At 28.1% G+C, this 21,787-nt stretch overlaps 1 protein-coding gene across 2 annotated transcripts; it reads left to right on the forward strand.

Annotated features, from left to right (window-relative positions):
* Window positions 1–16,529: 16,529 nt before the first annotated feature.
* On the forward strand, window positions 16,530–21,125 carry LOC111276794 (uncharacterized). 2 transcript variants are annotated; one of them, XM_022862630.2, is made up of 4 exons: window positions 16,530–16,954; window positions 17,690–19,319; window positions 19,428–20,381; window positions 20,532–21,125. In XM_022862630.2, exons 2-4 carry the CDS (start codon window positions 17,798–17,800, stop codon window positions 20,900–20,902), a joined length of 2,847 nt encoding a protein of 948 aa, XP_022718365.2. In that variant the 5' UTR covers window positions 16,530–16,954; window positions 17,690–17,797; the 3' UTR covers window positions 20,903–21,125. The 2 variants fall into 2 exon arrangements, with proteins under 2 accessions (XP_022718365.2, XP_022718364.2); XM_022862629.2 differs by having other exon boundaries at window positions 17,690–20,381.
* Window positions 21,126–21,787: the final 662 nt, after the last annotated feature.

Consider the following 21,787-nt stretch of genomic DNA (forward strand, 5'->3'; position numbering starts at 1 on the left):
TTAGGTCTATATTGGTGGTAATTGATCACTTCTCGAAATATGCCACGTTCATTCCAACCCAAAAGTATTACACTGTGAAAGATATGGCCCATCTAATATTTAAGCATGTGATCAAATATTAAGGCCCTTCTCAAACCATTGTCACTGATAGGGATTCAAGATTCACTGGTTTATTTAAAAAAAAAACTTTTCAAGATCTTAGCTCAACATCTCTTCAAGTTATCACCCATAAATCGATGGTTAAGCTGAACAATTTAATGGGTTGTTGGATAAGTATTTAAGACACTTTGTTTAAGCTAATCAGATGAACTAACATTTATTGTTGGATGTAGCTCAGTTTTATTTTAATTTCAACAAGTGTTTTTCTATAAACAAGAGTCCTTTCGAAGTGGTTAATAAACAACTATCAAGGTTAATGCATACATCTCTTAAGTTATATTGAGAAAAAAATCTACGAGCCTTCAACCTTAGCAAAAAATAGAGATATAACATAAAAATTACGTAAGTATACTTAGAAAAGGCATCGAAATGCATGAATAAGTGGGCAGATAAGGGTCGAAAGACACAACAATTCAAAGTTGGTGATCTTATACTTGTTAGACTAATGCCCAAACAAACCAAGTTCCTAAGAAAATGAGATCATAGGTTAGTGCATAAGTATGAAAGTCCAATGAAGATCTTTTTCAAAGTGGGGAATGTTTCTTATAAAATTGACCCAAAAAAATAGAAAAAGTGCATCTAGTGCTCCATGTGAGCAATTTAAACCTCTATCATACAAACCCCATAGATACAAGTCACAATGAATCAACTAGAATTGCCATTATAGTGAAGCAACCATCAGAATGTCGAGCTAAAAAAACCAAAGCTGCCATTATTGTGAAACCGAAAGAGTATCCAAAGTATCTTAAAGAATAGTCCATTAATATTTAGTCAAATGTGAGGGCTTAGAACTAGAAGAGACCAGTTGAAAGAGAGACCATGACCTCTAAGCATTCAAGTAGAAGATTAAAGAATTTCAGGCCAGTAAGTCGACGAGAGCATCAACAGAATAGGTTAAGGAAAATGTCATGACCCAACTTTATATAAGGCCATAAACCGAACATAAGATATCACGAGCCGCCCATGTACAGGGCCATTGCCGGATAAAGGTGCCAAGGGAAAAGGTAGATCTTATGTGTTAGAAAAAAATGTCCCTATTTCAAAATATTGTAATAGTTCTTGGTAGCATAGTTATAAAATCTCTTAAGCTTTTTAAGAGTGAACAGTCGGTGTGTTGTTAGGCTACCTCATTAGTTAAGGTACATACTAGTCCACCTATCTAGGGTTACCCTTTTGGCTTCGACGATGGTAGAAAGGCTCGATGTTACTTTTGTACTCGTTGCACTATTCTCAATATTAATAGAACTTTTTTTTCTTTCAGGGGCACTAAGGGTCGCTTCGGTGTGCACCTATTATGCCTTGATATACCGTTATACATTATTAAGATTAACTTATGGCTAGTTTGTTGCTTATTTAGATATTGATCTATCTTTGGCTAACTTGTGTTGAAGCATCGATTCAAGTGCCACATGATCGATTGCTTCATCAAAGAAAAGCTTAGCCCGTAACACCTAACATGTTTTTTTTTACTGGGGAACCAACTTTGAATGTTAATAATTATATGTTTGCAATTTTTTATAATTAGTGAATCTTTTTTTTTTGTTTATGGGCATAGATCAATTGAGTTAAATCACATTAAATTATTATTTTTTGTGTGATTGTTTGATTGCTTAATTATATTTTTGTTAATTTGATCGGATTGAAATTTTTTTGCCTAACATATACAAATACCATTAACTTCTAAAAATTCAAGCGGTGTGCAAAAAAAAAAATTGTGATCAAGTTTTACTACATGAACATCAATGAGAATTAAAACTCATTGATGAAATGTAAGTGTTTTCAAAACTTAATAAGACATAATGAAAATTTTTCTATATCTATTGTCTTTACCTTCCAATTTAATTAATCATAAAATTATATGAAATTCATCAAAAATTTATACAAAATTAATATGCAAAAATGATAAACTTTTATATAATTTTTATTATAATTAAATAATTATAAAATTATAATAAAAATATTATAAATTCTACTTCAGAGGCTGAGGACTTGGCAACAAAATATCCAATATGTACTTATATGAAATGTGATGGCAAAGAGGAATTCAAACTCTATGGACGTGATTGATGTGTCAATTTATTAGAAGTGAAAATAGAAGGATTCAAAGTTTGAAGGAGTTGCGTGGATAGAGAAGAAGCCACCTCAATGGTGAAAGTGGCCTCTAGCCACGTTACTGACTGGTGCTGTGGTCCAGCGCAGCTGCACGCCGCACATTGCACGCGTATATGAAAATGGTAGGTCTTATCTTTTCGTTTTTATCTTTTTCCAGATTCTTGCTTACTCAATTAGTCAAATATCACCAAAAGAACAACAATGAAATGCTCGATCTTTTTTTTTTTTTTTAATTTTTATAATTAAAAATTTTAGATGAATTTTCAATTTGTTCGTATTGATTTTGCGTATGTGCAATGTTAATGTTCTTTGTATTGTTTCAATTTTATGGTTTATCCTTAGAAAACGTAAAATTTTATAATTTAATATCAATTACAAATAAAATCTTGAAATTTTAATTGTTAAAAGTCATTGAAAAAATAGAAGATTGTATTTTAGATTGTATTATACTTTTTTTTTAATAAAAATGTTTTCTATTATTTTTTACTTCTATTTTTATTTTTACCCCCAAATATATCTATTTTCATAAGATCAAAAATTTCCCATATTGTATTATAAATATTATAGATTAATATTATTAATTAAGAACTATTTTTATATTAATTTATAATATTTTATTTGAAATAAGTAATCTATATATAATTTATTTATCAATATAATAACATTATAAATATAAATAAATTCATATTGAAAATAAAGAATCACTGTCTGTAAAAAGTTTCTTCTCACGACAACACTATTAAATTCAATCAATATGTAGATGCACAAAATTTGATTCTAACTAACATTAGCACATCTATATTATTTTTCATTCATATTGTGTTTCAACTCAAATTTGCATTTGGGTGATAATGGTGCGGCTTGGTAAGAGAAATCCAAGGTCGCAGCTTGGTACCCTCCAATGGTTAATTGGGGTGCTTTCTTTCACTTATATCTAGGACAGTTGATTGTTCTCTTTTTTTTATTATTTAAAAATATTAAATAATTTTTAATTTAATTTAATAATTAAAATTTATTATATAATAAATTAATAAATATATAAATTTATTATTATATTATGAATTAAAAATATTATTATTTTATAATTTTTATCATTAAATAAATATTATACTATGAACTAAAAATAAATCGTATTATTATATTATATTACTATTATGATTTTAACTAAAAATAGATAAATATATAATAATAATAAAAATAAATAAAAAATCCTTTGATATATTACTATTATTTTATTAATTTTTAATTATTTATTAACAAAACCAGTATTTGAAATAAAAATATTTTTTAAGTATTTATTAATTTTTTAAATGTTAAACAATTTTAAAATATATTTACATATAAATTTTAATCTAATATTTTTAAAGATTTTTTCATTACAATTCACCTTAACATCACCACTATAATTGCATTTAAATACATATTCAATTGTTAATTTTAATCACACTACTAAAATATCTAACTTCATCTTTAAAGTAACTAATCACTTTTCCAGCATTGTTTTCAATTTCAATTTTATTAAAACTAATTTCACAATTTATGTATATTTAATAATAACTTGTTAAATTAATATTATCTCACATATATTAAATTTTAAATTATATAATTTTATATTTATATTAAATCTTTTCACCGATTACCCGTTAATTTTGAACTATATGTCAAATGAATCATAATTATTGGTCCTTCACCACCTACACGTGTCTTGTGTCTTGTATCTTTCAAGTCATGTTCAATATATATTTCAAGAAGCAATAAGATATTATTATTATTATTATTATTATTATTATTATTATTATTATTATTGAGATAATAGTACTATTCACTTTTTTTATAATACCAAACTCTTAAAATAAATACACATAAATTTAATTACTCTTAAAAAAAATTATGATTAATAAGATGAAATCATTTAATTTACAAATAATTTATAGATTTTATTAACTATCAGTGCATGAAATACCAAATATTCAGAGTTTATATTTAATATATTATCAGAACATTTGATATATTATCAGTATATAGTTTTATATAACATAATAAATTAGATAATGTCATATAATTAATGATCAAACATAAAATTTTACAAGCCTTTAAAATAAATACACATAAACTTAATTTTAAAAAAATATTATTATTAATAAAGTAATATCATCTGATTTAATAATAAAGAATAAAATATATATACTAACAATATATTAAATATAAACTAATTTATATAGATCGAATTAAAGATGAAATCAAGTTAAGTTAAATTGACACAGTAAAAAATTTAAATTTGACTCGAAATTTGTTATTCAAAATTTGACATGAGTTTAATCGAGTTTTAGTTTTTATGCTTGAACTTGATTAGAGATAAAAATTAAATTACTTGAACTTATTTGATTAAATTTATTTATTGAATAAAAAAAACTAGATTATTTCTTCAATTTTAAGCTTAATTATTTACATTCAAATTCAAAATCAAATTTAATATATATATAATGGTAAAATAATAATTATTTTAATTAAAATAACAAAAATATAAAAATTTGATTAAACTCAAAAATTATTCGAATAAGATATTTAAATATTTAAATTTGATTTATTCAATAAATTAAATTATTTAAATTTAAATCGATAATAATCAAATTAATTTTAAATTTTATTCAAATTAAATTTAAATAATTTACTAACAATGATGAATTATTTACACCTATAAATAAAACAACGTAGAATTCATCGTCGGTGGAAAATGGACAAATGTTTTAAGTGTTCAAATCTGTCCCCCACTGGCGAATAGGAGAATGCCAAAATGGTTGGACAGTTTGATACGGCACTGCCTCGTGAATAGTGTCACACTACCCATGCCAAAAAGGCCAAATGTCATTGTCCCATGCAAAATGTCGGCACTGTCCCAAGCAACGATAACAATTCAAGTCTTACAATTCTGTACCAACTAGGGCTTGCTCCCACTACAATTAGGGTGACATTAATTCAATAAAACTTTTATATAGATTAAATTATTTTTCATTCATTTAATAATTAAAACTAAATACTCCAAAATCACAAACTTATTTTATATATTTTTTAAAAAAAATTGAAATATGCATATATGCAATATTTGCAAGATTGTTGACAAATTAAATCAGGATATAAATTATAATAAATTCATCATTAAATGAAAAAGGATAATTTTTCAAACACAATAAGTTTAAACCTTGCTTAATTTTAGAGATTGTAAACACAAATAAAAAAAATTAGATACAAATAAAAAATTAATTGAGAAACCAACCCCATTTGTCCCAAACTAGTGTAATTTCATTGAATAGGTTTAAAATTTTATTGGTATAATTTATTTTTAAAAAGTATATATTTCGAATGCAATAATAGACATTCCTTTGATAAAAATATGAATCGATAATTTTTGGATACATTTTGTACAAATCATGTTAAATCATAACTTTTCTAAAGAAAGTATGTTGTAACCTTTAAGTCAAAATATTTATCGTTAGACATAAAATTAAGTGTAATTAGTTAGATGTAATTAGTTATGTAATGAATATATCTTTTTAAAAATGTCTTAAACTTAATTAAGCGTTCTTAAAAGAATAGATTTTGATTTATATTATAAAACTAGGTTCGATAATTTGATTACATATGAAAAAGATTTAGCACATCACAAAATCCATCCATAAGACAGTACCAAGTAAATTTTAAATTATCCTAAAATTGTCTAAGTTAAATTGATCATTTTTGTTTTAAATTTTATTTTTTTTCCTAAATTTATTGTTTTAAATATTAAAGAAACTTTCCTACCATTTTGGTAAAATTTTTAAAGAATCTTCCTTACCTTGAAAGTATTTCAAGAACTCGTTCATACTCTTGAAGAGACTCAATCGTCTATTTTATTTCATACTTTAATTAATTTCTAATTTCCATTCATTATTTAATTTAATTTTATATTTTTTGTTCATAGAACATTTACTAAAATTTTCACCGTTCTAGCAAAATATAAAAATATTTTCTTTTTTAAAAAGTTTTTAGAAAATCAACCATTCTTAATTTTTTAGAATTTCAACATTGAATTTCATTTATTTTATTTTTATGAAAAGTTTAAAGTTTAATTCCAAAATTTATTTTATTATTTCTAAAATTTCCCTTTTATTTTTATTGCTTGAAAATATTTTAAGAGTCGAGTTTCTATGGATTTATCTTTCAAGTTTATTGTCTTATTTATTAAGGACTTAGTTAATTTATTAACAATATAGAGAGTCCATTGTCTTAATTTGTCTTTGAAACTCATTATATTGTCCTGTATGATTTGTTAACGAGATAAGTGACTAAATTGGATTATCATAATTGAATGTTGATTAATTATGTAATATGTGTTTTCCATATATAACTATAAAGAGTATGTGATGTCTAAGTTAAAGGATTATTTGCCTTTCTCATTGGTCTTTTATCTGTTAGATTTTCTCCATTTGTCAATATGCCTCTTTAAATCTTCATGATTTAATATAGTTTTTTCTTTAACAAAATGTATGATTTGAGTAGGTTTTCTAATTATTAATTTTTTAAAATACACATATTTTTTATAGTTAACAAGAATTCGGGGTGTTAAATTTTAGGAAGTTAAATGCCATATGGATTGTGTGTTAATGATTATTTTTTTGCTTTATTGCTAATACACATTATTAGTCTAGACTGGATACACTTTCTAACAAACCTTTGATTAAGGAGGAGCTTTATGGTTTTCTCATGATTATATGGGTTCTATTTAGAGTACAAAAAAAGCTAAAATTAAGAGCAATCTCAAGTAAGATTTGAAGATGATAATTCAAAGAGATCACTCTTTTTTCAAATATTTTAAATAGGCCTAATAAGCTTCCACATGTACAAGAAAGCAAAGGTAAGTGAAGGATAATCTAATAATATGATGAACATGATCAAATACTATAACTAATGTGAAATACTTATTTGATTTACAGAAGCATAGCAAAAGTATTTTTGCGAAAGTGTTGTAGAAGTGACACAGACTTGATTCATTAATTAAAGACAATATCACACATTCAAAAATTATCCACTATCTACAACGTAAGTTCTTAAAATACCGAAGCACAAGATTCTCCCACTTGTTCAAAATTAGCCTTTTTGATAGTTATTTGACATGGGGAAATTATCCTACACATTATGGGTGGCCACCTCCCACTCACACAGAGTGGGTGGCAAACTCTCATGGTCAAGAAACTATTTTTATTACTTTTTGCAATGGTTTCATACAAGGAAATAAGTCGTACGACCAAAATACTCCAAGAGTTTAGTTACTATACAACTGTTAGGTGCATATAACAGCTTAAAATCACAGCTAATCATTTATAAAACTGTTAGGTATGTATAGTAACTTTTAAGTATAAGTAGAATAAGTATGTAGCACCCAAGATCTATTCAGTCACATTTCAAGTTTCTCATAATTTCTCTTTTATCATATTGTATGATATAATTGTGTACTCATAATTATGTTCGACATCTCAAACATAATTGGCCGGCCTATGAATATAACCAAATGTGACACCAAAATTATCTTTTCTTCTTCTAAAATCTATTAATTTCAATTCAATTACTATCTAGATATGTCCTATTAGATTAAATCATCCATGATCATTAGCAACATTCCAAGATAGCTAACATTGAATTGAAACTTTAAGAAACAGTAAAAAATCTTTAAAGGTACTAAATATAATATTTTTTTTATCTCAAGAGTCTCACATAACAAGAAATAAAGATCTATTCTTTTATTTACCTTGTTATTGAATAATGCACATGTGGAATGAAACACATGCTACGGTGTTATTCTCCTTTTCTCATTGAGCATATGTATCTATCATTAGATATCAATACCATATAGGTGATAGTTTAGATACTTCCAACATCTAACTTAAGTTCACAACTCTACTTAACTTCATATAATCAACCGGAGTTTTGCTTGACATTTAAGATAAATTAAGTAAATCGTAGGATCATTCACTTTCGTTCATAAATGTAATATCAAGTGACCACATCTTGATCTGATATCAAGACGATTCTATTTTAACCTTAGTTTCTAGATCTATAGCTTAAAACTAATCTCATCTTTATAGTGCCAAATTATTGAAGTGATTGTCCATATTTTAAAGTCGATCATCGGTTCGACATACCTTTCAAATTATATCATATATGTACATATACATATGTATGTACGCATGCTTCATAAAACAAAATACTAAACTTTAATGGCATTAATCGCATTCAATATAAGTCAACTCAAAATGGGAAAAAACATAGATCATTCATATGAAACATTTTAATTAGAACATCCTTATCTACATTAATTTAGAGATTTCATATGGCTATATAATATATCTCTAAGTATGGGCTTAGTTAATGGATCTACACTTATTTTATACATATAAATGTATTACTTGTTGACTTTCTTTTATGCAACTATGTCTCACATGAAGTTATACTTGGTATTATTGTGTTTGGTTTTTATGATCTGTTTATGAATGTGATTGCTGCTTGACTATCGTAATTCATAAATATTGAGTTAAACTTATCTTTCTCAATTCTCAAATGCTTGAAAATTTTTATAAGTCAAACAACCTCTTTTACTATTATTGAAAATACTACAAATTTAGTTTTCATTTGCGGATAGTGCTATTGAAGCCTTCTTCTTACTAATCTAAGATATAGCCTAATATTTAATAAGAAAACATAAGCAGAGGTAGATTTTTTTTCTTTCATTTAAATCTCTTATTTACTTAGCATCTATATAGCCAATTAAATGTAGACCAATTTTTTTTTAATAGCATGACAAATAATCCACAATGCCTTTATGATACCTTAATATCATTTTCATGGCTTTTCAATGGGATTGATTTGGATTGGATTGATATTTGCTTACCATGCTCATGGCATAGCAAATGTTTAGTATTATGCTCATTTTAGCATACATTGAGCTTCTAATAGCACTAAAGTAATGAGCTATTGTCATTTGTTTCTTTATCTTGTAGAGTCTTAAGACACGTTCTTTGCCTCAAGCCTTCATCTTTTGCCATAGAAGTATCAATTGGCTTACAATCTTGTATATTAAATCGTTAAATAATTTTTTTCATATATATTACTCTCATGAAAAAAAAATAACTTCTTTAAATGATCTCTTGTGATTCTTAAACCAAGTATGTAAAATTGTTTTGCACATGTCCATTTCAAATTTAAGGACAACCAATTTTCACCATAGTGGAATATTCCTTATCATTTCTAGCTAATAATATGTTCTCCATATATAGTGATAAGATCACAAGCTCGTCTATAATTTAAGGACAACCAATTTTCACCATAGTGGAATACTCCTTATCATTTCTAGCTAATAATATGTTCTCCATATAGAGTGATAAGATCACAAGCTCGTCTATAATTTTTTTAAAATACACGCAGTGCTATTAATCAATTATAATAAAATCATATGAAATTATTGCTTAATGAATACTAATATACTATTGCCTAGAAGATTTTTTAAGACTATAAAATGATTTTTGTCATCTATATACTTTTATGCTATTGACCTCTGTTAATGAAACCTATAAGTCATTTTATATAGATTTTTCTTTTCAATTTTTTGTTAGAAAAGCACATGTCACATTCAATATACATAACTCTAAATCTAAACATGATACCATGGCTAGAATTGTGTCTTTTGGATAAATCAATCAATTTTCATACATTGTTTGATCTTAGACTCCATCTTTCTTCTTTCATTACTTTCATCCATTTTTTTTTACCTGACTTGTGATTCTTATGAAACAAATTCAACAAATTTATCAACTTTAGTCATGCTCTCACTTGGATAATATCCTATTGGTTATTGATCAAGAATATACATTAATTGATTTGTAAATTATCAAATTATTTGTATTTTCAATCTTGTAAAAAAGTATTTTCTAACTCATATCACCTTTATTAAAAAACTCATTTTTTTCAAAAAAACGGTATCTGGAGATTCAAAATTCAATTGCACTGCCACTTGGTTGTTCACTTATGAACACATATCTCTTTGGAATGTTTAGAGTATTTTACAAATATACTTTTTTTGCATTGTAAACCTAAAAATTACTATGTTAATGAGTAAACTTAAAAGCATAGATAATACAACCTCAAGTTCTTAAGGAGTGGTGGTAATTGACTTGGAGATATTCAATTGAATATATAGACAGTTGATAATAAAACTTCATCCCAAAGGTGACTTGCAAACTCATTTGGGTCAATATTGACCTAACAATTTCTATAAAAGCCTTCTTTCTACAACACTATTTTGTTGTGAAGTTATTAGAAGGGTTAACTGTCTATCAATACCATTTTAATTACATACCTTTTTGAACTAATCAAGTAAGTACTCACATCTATGATCAGTCTTCAATGCCTTAATGCTTTTATCTAATTGATTTTTTACTAAGTACACATACTTTCTAAAGCACTTTAAAGTTTTAAACTTGTGAAAAATCAAACAAACAAAAATGAAAGGTCTGTTATCATCAATAAATGTGATGAAACATTTACCTCAATTGCATGTCCTTACATACATTAGGACTTAAATATCAGAATGTATCAATTGTAATGAAACTTCAATACCAGTTTCTTTATTAAATGATTTTCTTATCAGTTTTCTTACTAGATAATTTACACATAATGAAAGATTAACCTTATCTTATAGGGTATTATAATCCATTTTTTATTAATTTATCCATTCTTTGTTGACCCATATGACCAAGTCTAGCATGCCAAACATTCACATTAATATTAGCATTACAAAACCATTTAATAAACATCTAGATCAATAATGATTTATTTTAAAAAAATAAATCTGTATTAGTAATATTAAAATTTGTAACAAATCTTGGACAAAGAAGAATAGTGACAAAAACTAAATTCCTCAAATATCAAGAGCAAACAAGACATTATGTAGGATAAGGGTTAATTTTTTCACCTTACACATTTAACTTGTTGATGTCAACTTTTTTTACTTCAATCCTTTGATTATTTCCCGCATAAATACATTTTGCTCATGTCTCGTACTGTATGATTTATGGCTCATGAGTCCTTTTTGTCTCATTACATTCACATGCAAAATGACTTTCTTTACTATAGTTAACGCACTTAACTTTAGCTTTGCTTTATTAGACTAAGCCTTAAGACCATTTACTTTGCCACTTTGCTCACTTTTTAATCTTTTAGCAGCTTTCTCTTAGTTTTTACTATATGGCGTACATTTGAAGCCCATAGCTTCCTTTAATCATGTGTATGTCATATAAATATTACAACTAGACTTATATTTCTCTTTGCCACTTTGCTCACTTTTTGATCTTTTATGAGCTTTCTCCTAGTTTTTACTATATGGCTTATGCTTGAAGCCCATAACTTCCTTTAAACATGTGTATGTCATATAAATATTAGCACTAGACTCATATGTTTTTTATACGATCTTAATATCAACACTAGAGTCATATGCTTTTTATACGATATTTCTCTAATTAAATACGACAAGAAAGCATCATTAAAAGTCCTTATACTCTTATTATAGATCAAGTATATCTTTATATGCTTTTAATTATAGGGCAATGATTGAATTTTAGCTTGAACCTTGTGTTCATCTATTAGAATGTGATCAACCTTTTTTTTAAAATAAATTTTGTTGTCAAGGCATTCCACATCTTTTTTAACAATATCATGCTACCTGAACTCATGCATGATATCATTTTTCATAATGTTTAGTAGCGTAATGTAAGCAGTGGAATTTCCTCTATCTAGGCTTCACAAGCTCTTAGTCCCTTCTATGGTCGGATGTATTTTTTTACTCAGGCTCTACTAGGATAATATTTAGAATGTCAAGAATATGTTCTTTTAACACATACTAGGTTTTCATATTCCATATTTCATAATTATCCCCATTTAGTAACAATATACTTAAATACAAAAGCCATATTCAAAGGGTAATTCAATATTGAAGGACACATGCATAAATTAATGCCTAGCATTACATATTTATTTTGCCACAGTGTCGTAAATAAAATAATGACAATCATTCACACAAAAATGAAACCAAAATGTTACTATGTTTGCAATTAAAGTTCATTTTTAATGTGTTTGATTATCACTAATTTATTTTATTGTGCAAAATTAACCAATCTAAGATAGAACAAGTCAATTATCTTATAACTCTCATTAACCATAAGGTTACCTTCAATCAATGACATACATTAATTGAAATTCACATAGACAAGTCTTATATAACATGTACATACTGAGCATATGAACAAATTCCATCATTAAACATATGCATTGTTAATTAACTATGTTTTCAATAAGTACATATCAATTGTCTAGTAACTAGGATGGAATCCATAAATTCCTATAATAGTTTCACATAGTTATCCATAAAGATCCAAAGATTTTGTGTGTGCTATTATGGAGACTTGGGTCAATAAAGAAAGTCGTATTCCTCTTTGCCCCTTTCTCACAAAATCACAATATTCCTTATCAAAGTTGTAATATTAGGATGTTTCCTTTAGTTAAACATCCAAAGATCTTTAAAAAGATTCTTTTGTCTTAGTGTAAGGAGTGTATCTATTCAATATCATGTATATGTTTAGATCATCCTTCCACGTATATTGCCTCACAAGATCAACTTTTTAATCTTGTTGTTAACACTTGATGATATGACACACAATATCATCATCATTTGGATCCATTCAATGCTGTACTAATTTAATTAGTAGCCTTATGACTCTAACTAATTACGTCAAGTCCTTCTAACAATAGGAATTCTCACAATTATTGTCATGATTTTTTGTAACATATATACAAGAAATTTCATGAACATACACAAGTCTCATAACAATTAAAACATATTTTAATAATTCTTTTACTTTTTATACTCCTAAAGTTAACCAAGAATTATCAATTTTTTCTAAAACATTTTTTTAAACTTTTTATTTTCAATCTTGTGAAAAATCATGTAGAGCATTTGAATTCTCTAATAAGGTATTCGAATGCCTATTAAAAAATAGGTTAAAAATTAAAATTTTGCTTAAGGCATTTGATTGCCTTATCGAGTATTCAAATGCTCAAGTTCTAAAACTAAAAACTCGATTAAAAATAATCCAAATGATAGTGGCAACTTGCGTTTAAATATTTTAGAACATTCATAACAACTCTATACAACAAAATTACACACTTTTATGTAATACTTTCATAAATTTCCAAATACATTCCAATAAGAACTCAACAATTTTGGTGTTTTAAGACAAATATCGAAACAACTAGGAATCAAGCCAATCTAACTCTGATACCAATGAAGGATAATCTAATAATATAATGAACATGATCATATATTATAAATAATGCAAAAGACTTATTTGATTTTGGGAAACATAGCGAAAGTATTTTTGTGAAAGTATTACGGAAGTGATACCAATTTGATATACCAGTCAAGGATAAGATCACGCATTCAAAATTTGTCCACTATCCATAGCATAAGTCCTTAAACACTAAAGTATGAGATTCTTAAAAAGTTTTCTTTCATATACTGATCTATTTTTTTTTCTATCTTAATCTCTATATGACTCATCACATAACTCACATGAATGAGACTCATCTCATACTTGGTTTGGTTGAATATATTCATCCTTTTAATTATGGTTGAATTCCATAATGAATATTGAGAGAAAAAAAACACTGACCCATCTCTTTTGAACATTTTCTTCATCTTTTTCTTTTATGGCCAAATGCCATGAATAATTGAGAGAGAGACCACCTTTGGTTTACATTGGTTTGTAATAGAAAACCAAAAAATTATTAACTGCCCATGGCAGTTTTCTTTTAGTCTTGGTATTAAGATACCAATAACTATCCTTTTTATAGTTATCTAAGATGGGAAAATTGGCAAGAGTTTTTTAAATTATAATAATTAATTTTCTTTTCGTTTCATTTTAAGTTGCATATGAAGTTAATTATTCATGAATTTATAATATTTATGAACCTAATTGATTGTTGATGAATATATTTAATGTTTAGCGTCATTAAAATTTAATATATTGAGTTTTTTTGAAAAAAAATTTAATATATTGAATCTACATTTATATCAATTGAATAATATAAATATCCATGAATTAAATCCAGATTGTTATCGTCAACATATGTTCTTGCTGTATTCATTTAAAATCTTCTTATAAATGGCAATGAATCTAAATATTTTTATTTTAAGTTATAGAAATTAAATTATTTAAGGTATCCATAAATATAATTAATTGTGAATGAATACATAGTATAATTTAAGTTTAATATTTTGCATCTAGATTCTAGATTTATGAATATCATGAATTAAATTTAAATTGTTCTTGTTAATATATGTTCCATTGCTGTATTCATTTAAACTCTTCAAACATGAATAGCAATTATAATTATGCTTTTTATATATATTTAAATTTTAAATTTGATATTTTATGTTTCAGTACTTTGTAAAAGTAGAAGTTGTTAGTCTTGAATAATTAGAAATTAAGTATTTTTTTTTAGTTTATGCATTAAAATTTTAAATTAAATGAATTTGTTGACAAAAGAGTGTTTTGTTTTCATTTCTTACAAAATTTTTCGTTAAAAATTACAAATTATTCTTTTTAAAAATGTATTATTTACTCATTCTGATAATAAAGATTTTGTATGTTTTATCAAATAAATATTGTAAAAGAAAAAAAAACTTTTGTCAAGTAGCTTAAGTGAAGGTAAGAATAATTTAATATGAATAAATTAAAAAATTACTTAAATTCACAATAATCGAACTCATTTACTCAAAATTGTCACATTAGCGATGATGGATTCAATAATTTTTTCGATATGTTAATTTATAATATATATATATATATAATTATTGACGAATTTATAAATTTTATAGACGAAAATAGTGTTTAGGAAAAGATTTTGAAAGTGTTTAGAAAAATTTTTTTCTTAAATTTTTTTTTTATTTTTTCAAATTTTGAAGTGCTCATGGACACTACAAAATTTTATAACACGTTAGAGTATTCCATTAGTAAGGTCACGTGAGCCGATTTCTTTGATTATGATATTAGTGACCAATTTATGCGTATATACAAAAATCTTTCTCATTATCATAGTAAATTTTAAACAATAAAAAAAGTTTGTATCAAATAAAATATATACTTAAGCTAAGGGAATGAAATTATAGCAAAAAGACGTGGTATTGGGTCATTTGTTCTATATGCCCAAAGCAAAATCGAGTAGATCTTTATTCGAAATAGAGCATAAATTAAAAATAAAATATAAAAAATTGATAAATCCTATTAGGAATAAGAAAATGACATCGTGAATTGGATTGAATCCTAATGAAAAAAAAAAAATAGATTGATGAAAATTTTGTGCAATAAATTTAGTGAATATTTTATATCATAAAAAAGGCCAAAATCATCTTTTTTTTTTTAATTTAATATTTAATTTTATTTTATTTAAAAAATATTAAAAAAAAGCCCATTCATTAAAAGTTAGAACTTAAAAAATCCATCTAAAAAAAACAAAAGATAAGTTGGAATCTAATTAAAGTGTTCATGAACAGTCAAATTGTACATATGCATTTACGTTTACGCATAAGATTTAAAAATTTATGTATTTATATCATATCATATTAAATATGTATAAAATAAAAAATTTTATTATATCAAATTTATATTGATATTTTAAATTTAAAATATAATTTTTTTATTTTTTATTAAATTTATATAATTTTATTAAAATTTTAAATTATATTATTTTTGTGTTTCTTTTATGTAATTTTCATAACATATTATCGTGTATTTATGATTGCCTAGTCTCACAGAAGCAACTTAACACTTATCTAGAAAATTTTTCCTCGAAATCGCCAGCTGTTTTAATGTTTTGCCCATGAACTTTTGTCTTTATTGTTAGAGCGTGGGATTGGGGATATAAACAAATACTTAAAAGCAAGAAGAGCTTTCACTTTTATTAATTTCATTTTTATGTTTTAATTATTTTTCCAGTTTTTGGTTGTGTCTTTGAGCGGCTTCCACCTATACCACTTCACACATCTGATCTCAAATCATTCACGCATCGGTACAACGAATGATGTTCACCTTTCCCCACTAAACCAATCTTCTTTCCAAAGCATTTTTTCTCTTTCTCTCACCCTTTATTATCATGGAATAACTTCTCTCTTCTTTGTTTTCATTTCACATGAAATATCATGAGATATTATGGCTGGATTTTGCAGTTTCTTTGTAAAACACTCAAACCCAACATCTTGGCTTGATTTTCCATCACAGATCATGAAACCACCACACCAACCCTCTCTGTTTATCTAGTTTTCTTTCAGAAGCCGAAAATCTCTGTCGTTCTCCTTAATTGTATTGGTTCAGTCTCAGCAACGGTCTGCCAAACAATAGCCCAAAAGTGAATAAAAAAAGTACCCTTTTTCGAGAAACTAATTATATATGCATTAGATTGTCAAAGTCATAAGACCAGGCCTTTATCTTGGGAAGCACAGTTCTTCTATTCTTGGGAACAGCGAAGCGCTACTTATTCTTCTGGCTTTCTCAGTGGCCAAACGACAGGAGAAATTTTGGTCTAGCCTGAGAACTTCCTATCGGTACGTTACCTCTACCTTATACCTTTTACTTCCATGTCGTTAGATTCATGTCTGTTACAATTTTTTATAGATTTTTTTTTCTTTTTGTTCTTAAATTTTCACCACTGTAAAAGGAAGAAAATCAGCTTCTGAATCCCAAATCTCTTCATTTTCCGTTGGAAAGATTAACCCTTGAAATTCTATTTGAAGGATGTTTTCTCTCTATGTTCTTTGTTAGTACTATTGTCTTTTCATTTTGTTATTAATCCTATAATCCATTGATAATAGCCTAAGGAACCTTAAAGTAAGATATGGGTCTCGACATTTGAGACATTCCAACTTTAAAAAAACTACTTTAAGTTGAACTGATTTGGATTGTTATCTGAACAGTCCAAGAAGTATTCATAAATCACAACCAAGCTCTGACAGGGTAAGTGATTTCTGTTCAAGAATCCCACTTTTTTAATCATTTCTTTTCTTTTCTTGCTGAACAAATCAAAACCATTTAACTAAAGAATGTGACGAGTAACTTCAAAGCCTAGTCTCTGATTTTGCTATCTTTCTTTTGCTATAATTATAAGAATAGTAAATAATCCACAGCTACAAACAAAATTGACGGTTCAACGTTACATCTGTTTCTCTCTCTTTATCAGTAAAATCTACTTGACAGATTGTTTATTTTAATAATGTTTGTTATTTTAATATTTGTTTGAATAAAATAATTGAGCCTTTTTGTGCATGTTCTTTCTTTTTCAGCTGTTGCCAGGATGGTATTGGATTTATTGGTAACGGATGTCAATATTTCAGCTTCCATAGTGTAATTTCCTGGATTCTCAAGATCTTCACTTGTGTTGAATTGCCATTATGCCCCTCAGCGATTCCAGAATGGCAGGACACCTACTTCTCTCCCTCCAATTTCTTTTTCTATTTTCAATCTTGGTTTTTACTCTTTTCCCGCCTTCTTTGTGCCTTACCGTTGAAACCCAAGCTCTACTTGACTTGAAAAACAAGCTCAAAGACCCTTTGAACGTTTTGGATTCCTGGAATGAATCAGAGTCTCCATGCAAATTCTATGGAGTTAGATGTGATGCAGTTTCAGGCAAGGTCATGGAGATTTCACTTGCTAACAAGTCTCTGTCCGGTGAAATTTCCCCATCCATTTCAATGCTTGACAATCTTGCCAACCTTTATTTGCATCAAAATTCCATTTCTGGGAGAATTCCTGCTCAACTAAACAGTTGTACCAACCTCAAACTTTTGAACCTGACTAGGAATATAATGGTGGGAATCATACCGGATCTTTCAGGACTTAAAAACTTGGAGGCTCTTGATTTATCGTTCAACTCGTTTTCAGGCAGGTTTCCAAGTTGGGTAGGAATCTTAACCGGACTGAGTTATCTTGGTTTAGCGGGTAACGCTTACGATGAGGGTGAAATTCCTGAGAGTATTGGGAATTTGAAGAACTTGACTATGTTATTTCTAGCTATGTCAAATCTGAGAGGACAGATTCCAGAGTCTATTTTTGAGCTGAAGGCCTTACAGACATTGGATATGTCTCGGAACAAGATTTCTGGTGATTTCCCGCAGTCGATTTCCAAATTGCGAAATCTTACCAAGATTGAGCTGTATCTCAACAATTTGACTGGCGAGTTGCCACCAGGGATAGCAGATCTTTCTTTCTTGCAGGACATTGATATCTCCTCGAATCAGATGCATGGGACATTACCGGAAGAGATTGGAAATCTGAGGAATTTAGCTGTCTTTCAATGTTACAATAACAACTTTTCTGGAGAGATCCCTGCAGGTTTTGGAGATATGCGTCATCTTATAGGGTTCTCAATCTACAAAAACAAATTTTCTGGGCAATTTCCTGCAAATTTTGGCCGATTCTCACCGTTGGACAGTTTTGACATATCCGAGAATCAATTTTCAGGTGACTTTCCTAGGTTATTGTGTCAAAGGAGAAAGCTAAGGTTGTTACTGGCTCTTGAGAACAACTTTTCAGGAGAGTTTCCGGATTCGTATGTTGACTGCAAATCGCTGGAAAGGCTCAGGATCAGTAAGAACAATTTTTCTGGGAATATACCGGATGGACTTTGGGCACTTCAACATGCCAGTGTGATTGACTTTGGTGATAATTACTTTACTGGAGGGATATTCCCCAGCATTGGATTTTCCATCTACTTAAATCAATTGCTTCTGCAAAACAATAGATTTTCAGGTAACCTTCCATCTGAAATTGGCAAGTTGACAAACCTGGAGAGGCTTGTATTAAATAATAACAACTTCTCTGGCAATCTACCTGCTGAGATTGGTGCTCTGAAGCAGTTATTCTCCTTGCATCTTGAGCAAAACTCACTAACTGGATTGATACCAGTGGCAATAGGTGATTGTGTTAAGTTGGTGGACTTAAATCTTGCTGATAATGATTTCGGTGGTAATATCCCACCAACAGTTTCACTCATGAGCTCTTTGAACTCTTTGAATCTTTCAGGAAACAAACTTACTGGTTCAATTCCGAAAAATCTAGAAAAATTGAAGCTAAGTTCCATTGATTTGTCTGAGAACCAATTGTCCGGAAATGTTCCTTCTGATCTTTTGACCATGGGTGGAGACAAAGCATTTCTTGGGAATAGGGGACTCTGTATTAACCAAAGTTCTAAAACTCTTATGAAGGATACTGTGTTGAATGTCTGCAAGGAAGAGCAGAGCCGGAAAAGGGTGCTTGGAGGTAAATTGGTTTTCTTCATCATCATAGCAGTTTCTTTACTTCTTGTTCTAGCTGGGCTACTGCTTTTGAGTTACAAGAACTTCAAGCTTAGTGAAGCTGACATGGAAAACAGTTTGGAAGACGAGAAAGGAGTAGATCCAAAATGGAAACTTGCAACTTTTCACCACATGGATTTTGATCCAGATGAAATATGTAATCTGGAGGAAGAAAATCTGATTGGAAGTGGCAGCACAGGAAGAGTTTATCGCCTGGATTTGAAGAAAAAGGGTAGTGTGGTTGCTGTCAAGCAACTATGGAAAGGGGATGGTCTGAAGGTTTTGGCAGCAGAGATAGAAATTTTGGGGAAAATAAGGCACAGAAACATACTGAAGCTCTATGCTTGTCTAATGAAGGGCGGATCAAGCTATTTGGTGCTTGAATACATGGCAAATGGTAATGTGTCTCAAGCACTTCACAGAGAGAAAAAAGGTGGCCAACCAGAATTGGACTGGTACCAGAGATATAAAATTGCCTTAGGAGCTGCAAAGGGAATTTCTTATCTTCATCATGATTGCTCCCCACCCATCATTCATAGGGATATAAAATCAGGCAACATTTTACTTGATGGGGATTATGAGCCAAAAATTGCCGATTTTGGGATCGCAAAGATTGCAGAAAAATCTCTGAAGGGATCTGAGTACAGCGGTTTTGCTGGCACCCATGGTTATTTTGCTCCTGGTGAGTTTCAAAATACTTTTCTTTCTAACAATGTTTCAAAGTTTACATAGATATAAATCTCATAAATATATGTGGAATTTTCAAAGTATATGTAGCGATCAGGATATTCCATGTGAGCTGGGTTCTAACCATCTCAATTTTCATTGGCAGAGCTGGCATATACTCTAAAAGTAACTGAGAAAAGTGATGTCTATAGTTTTGGGGTGGTGCTTCTGGAATTGGTTACTGGTAGAGCACCCATTGAAGAGATGTATGGAGAAGGAAAAGATATTGTTTATTGGGTTCTAACTCATCTCAGTGACCGTGAAAATGTCCGCAAGGTTCTTGACAATGAAGTAGCCACTGAAACTGTCCGAGACGACATGATTAAGGTCTTGAAGGTTGGCATACTCTGCACAGCCAAGCTTCCAAATTTGCGCCCTACCATGAGAGAAGCGGTCAAGATGCTTATTGATGCTGAACCCTACATTTCCATGTCTCCAGATAACCAATCTGACAAAATTGGTAAAGATTTTCTCTAGTTAGTTTCTCTGTTTGTACGACAAACCTATCAAGGATCCAACTCTGATCCCCAAAATTCATAAATATATGAAATCTTGTATTTAGAGTTAATCAGGCTGTAAGTGTTCTACCAGTTAAAGCTTGATTTCCCTGGTTGCTAGAAATCATTTTGTTGGAATCTGACTGAAAGCTTATATATAGCTTTTGTGCATAAAATCATGCATATTTTTGGATTTTGATTCATGACTTTTTTTTTGTTCTTTTTGCAACCAAATGCTCTAATTTAAATTTCTCTCTTATCTTCAAAAGCCAAAGATGAAAAAGGAAAGAGAAATTGGGAAAAAAAAAAACTGTAAGCTGTGGCTTTATCCTAACAAAGGGAACACATTAGATCCAGTAATTTTCTTTTGAAGAAATTAGATCCAATAATATTAATTATGATAGTTGATATGATATAAAAATCATATAAAAAAATATGAAAATGATAATTTAAAATTTTAATAAAAATAAAAATTACATTTTAACATGCATTTGTTACGAAATAAACAAATAAATATATATAAATTATCTAAAATACATTTAATAGAAAAATTACATGACAAGTTGAGGGGTGAGTTGTTAGTTAATGGAGAGCCCAAGGAATGTAGTTGAAACTTGAAATGAAGAAAAGGTATAAACTTCGATTATTCCGAACAAACGAAAAAGCAGCGAAAAACTTCTTTATTCGTGCTCGCGTTTGTGCTTAGTTGTTTTTTTTTTTTTTTTTTTTTAATTTTTTTATATTTAGAATTAAAAAAAATTACGTATATAAATTTTTTTAAAATTTATAATTTCTAACTATCAATTTCAATATCAAGCTAATTACTCCAAAAAAAAAAAAAACAGTAGATATTTATGCTTAATTC

Source organism: Durio zibethinus, chromosome 7, assembly GCF_047325235.1.
Source record: "Durio zibethinus cultivar Kanyao isolate XHJ-2024 chromosome 7, ASM4732523v1, whole genome shotgun sequence".
In the NCBI taxonomy this organism is placed as follows: domain Eukaryota; kingdom Viridiplantae; phylum Streptophyta; class Magnoliopsida; order Malvales; family Malvaceae; genus Durio; species Durio zibethinus.

What these genes read in the sequence shown, in the direction of transcription:
- LOC111276794 (XM_022862629.2), top strand. Translation starts at nt 17,798, where the DNA reads ATGCCCCTCAGCGATTCCAGAATGGCAGGACACCTACTTCTCTCCCTC. An exon ending in CCATGGTTATTTTGCTCCTG is followed by an intron (nt 20,382 to 20,531) that starts GTGAGTTTCAAA and finishes TTTCATTGGCAG; the next exon opens with AGCTGGCATATACTCTAAAA.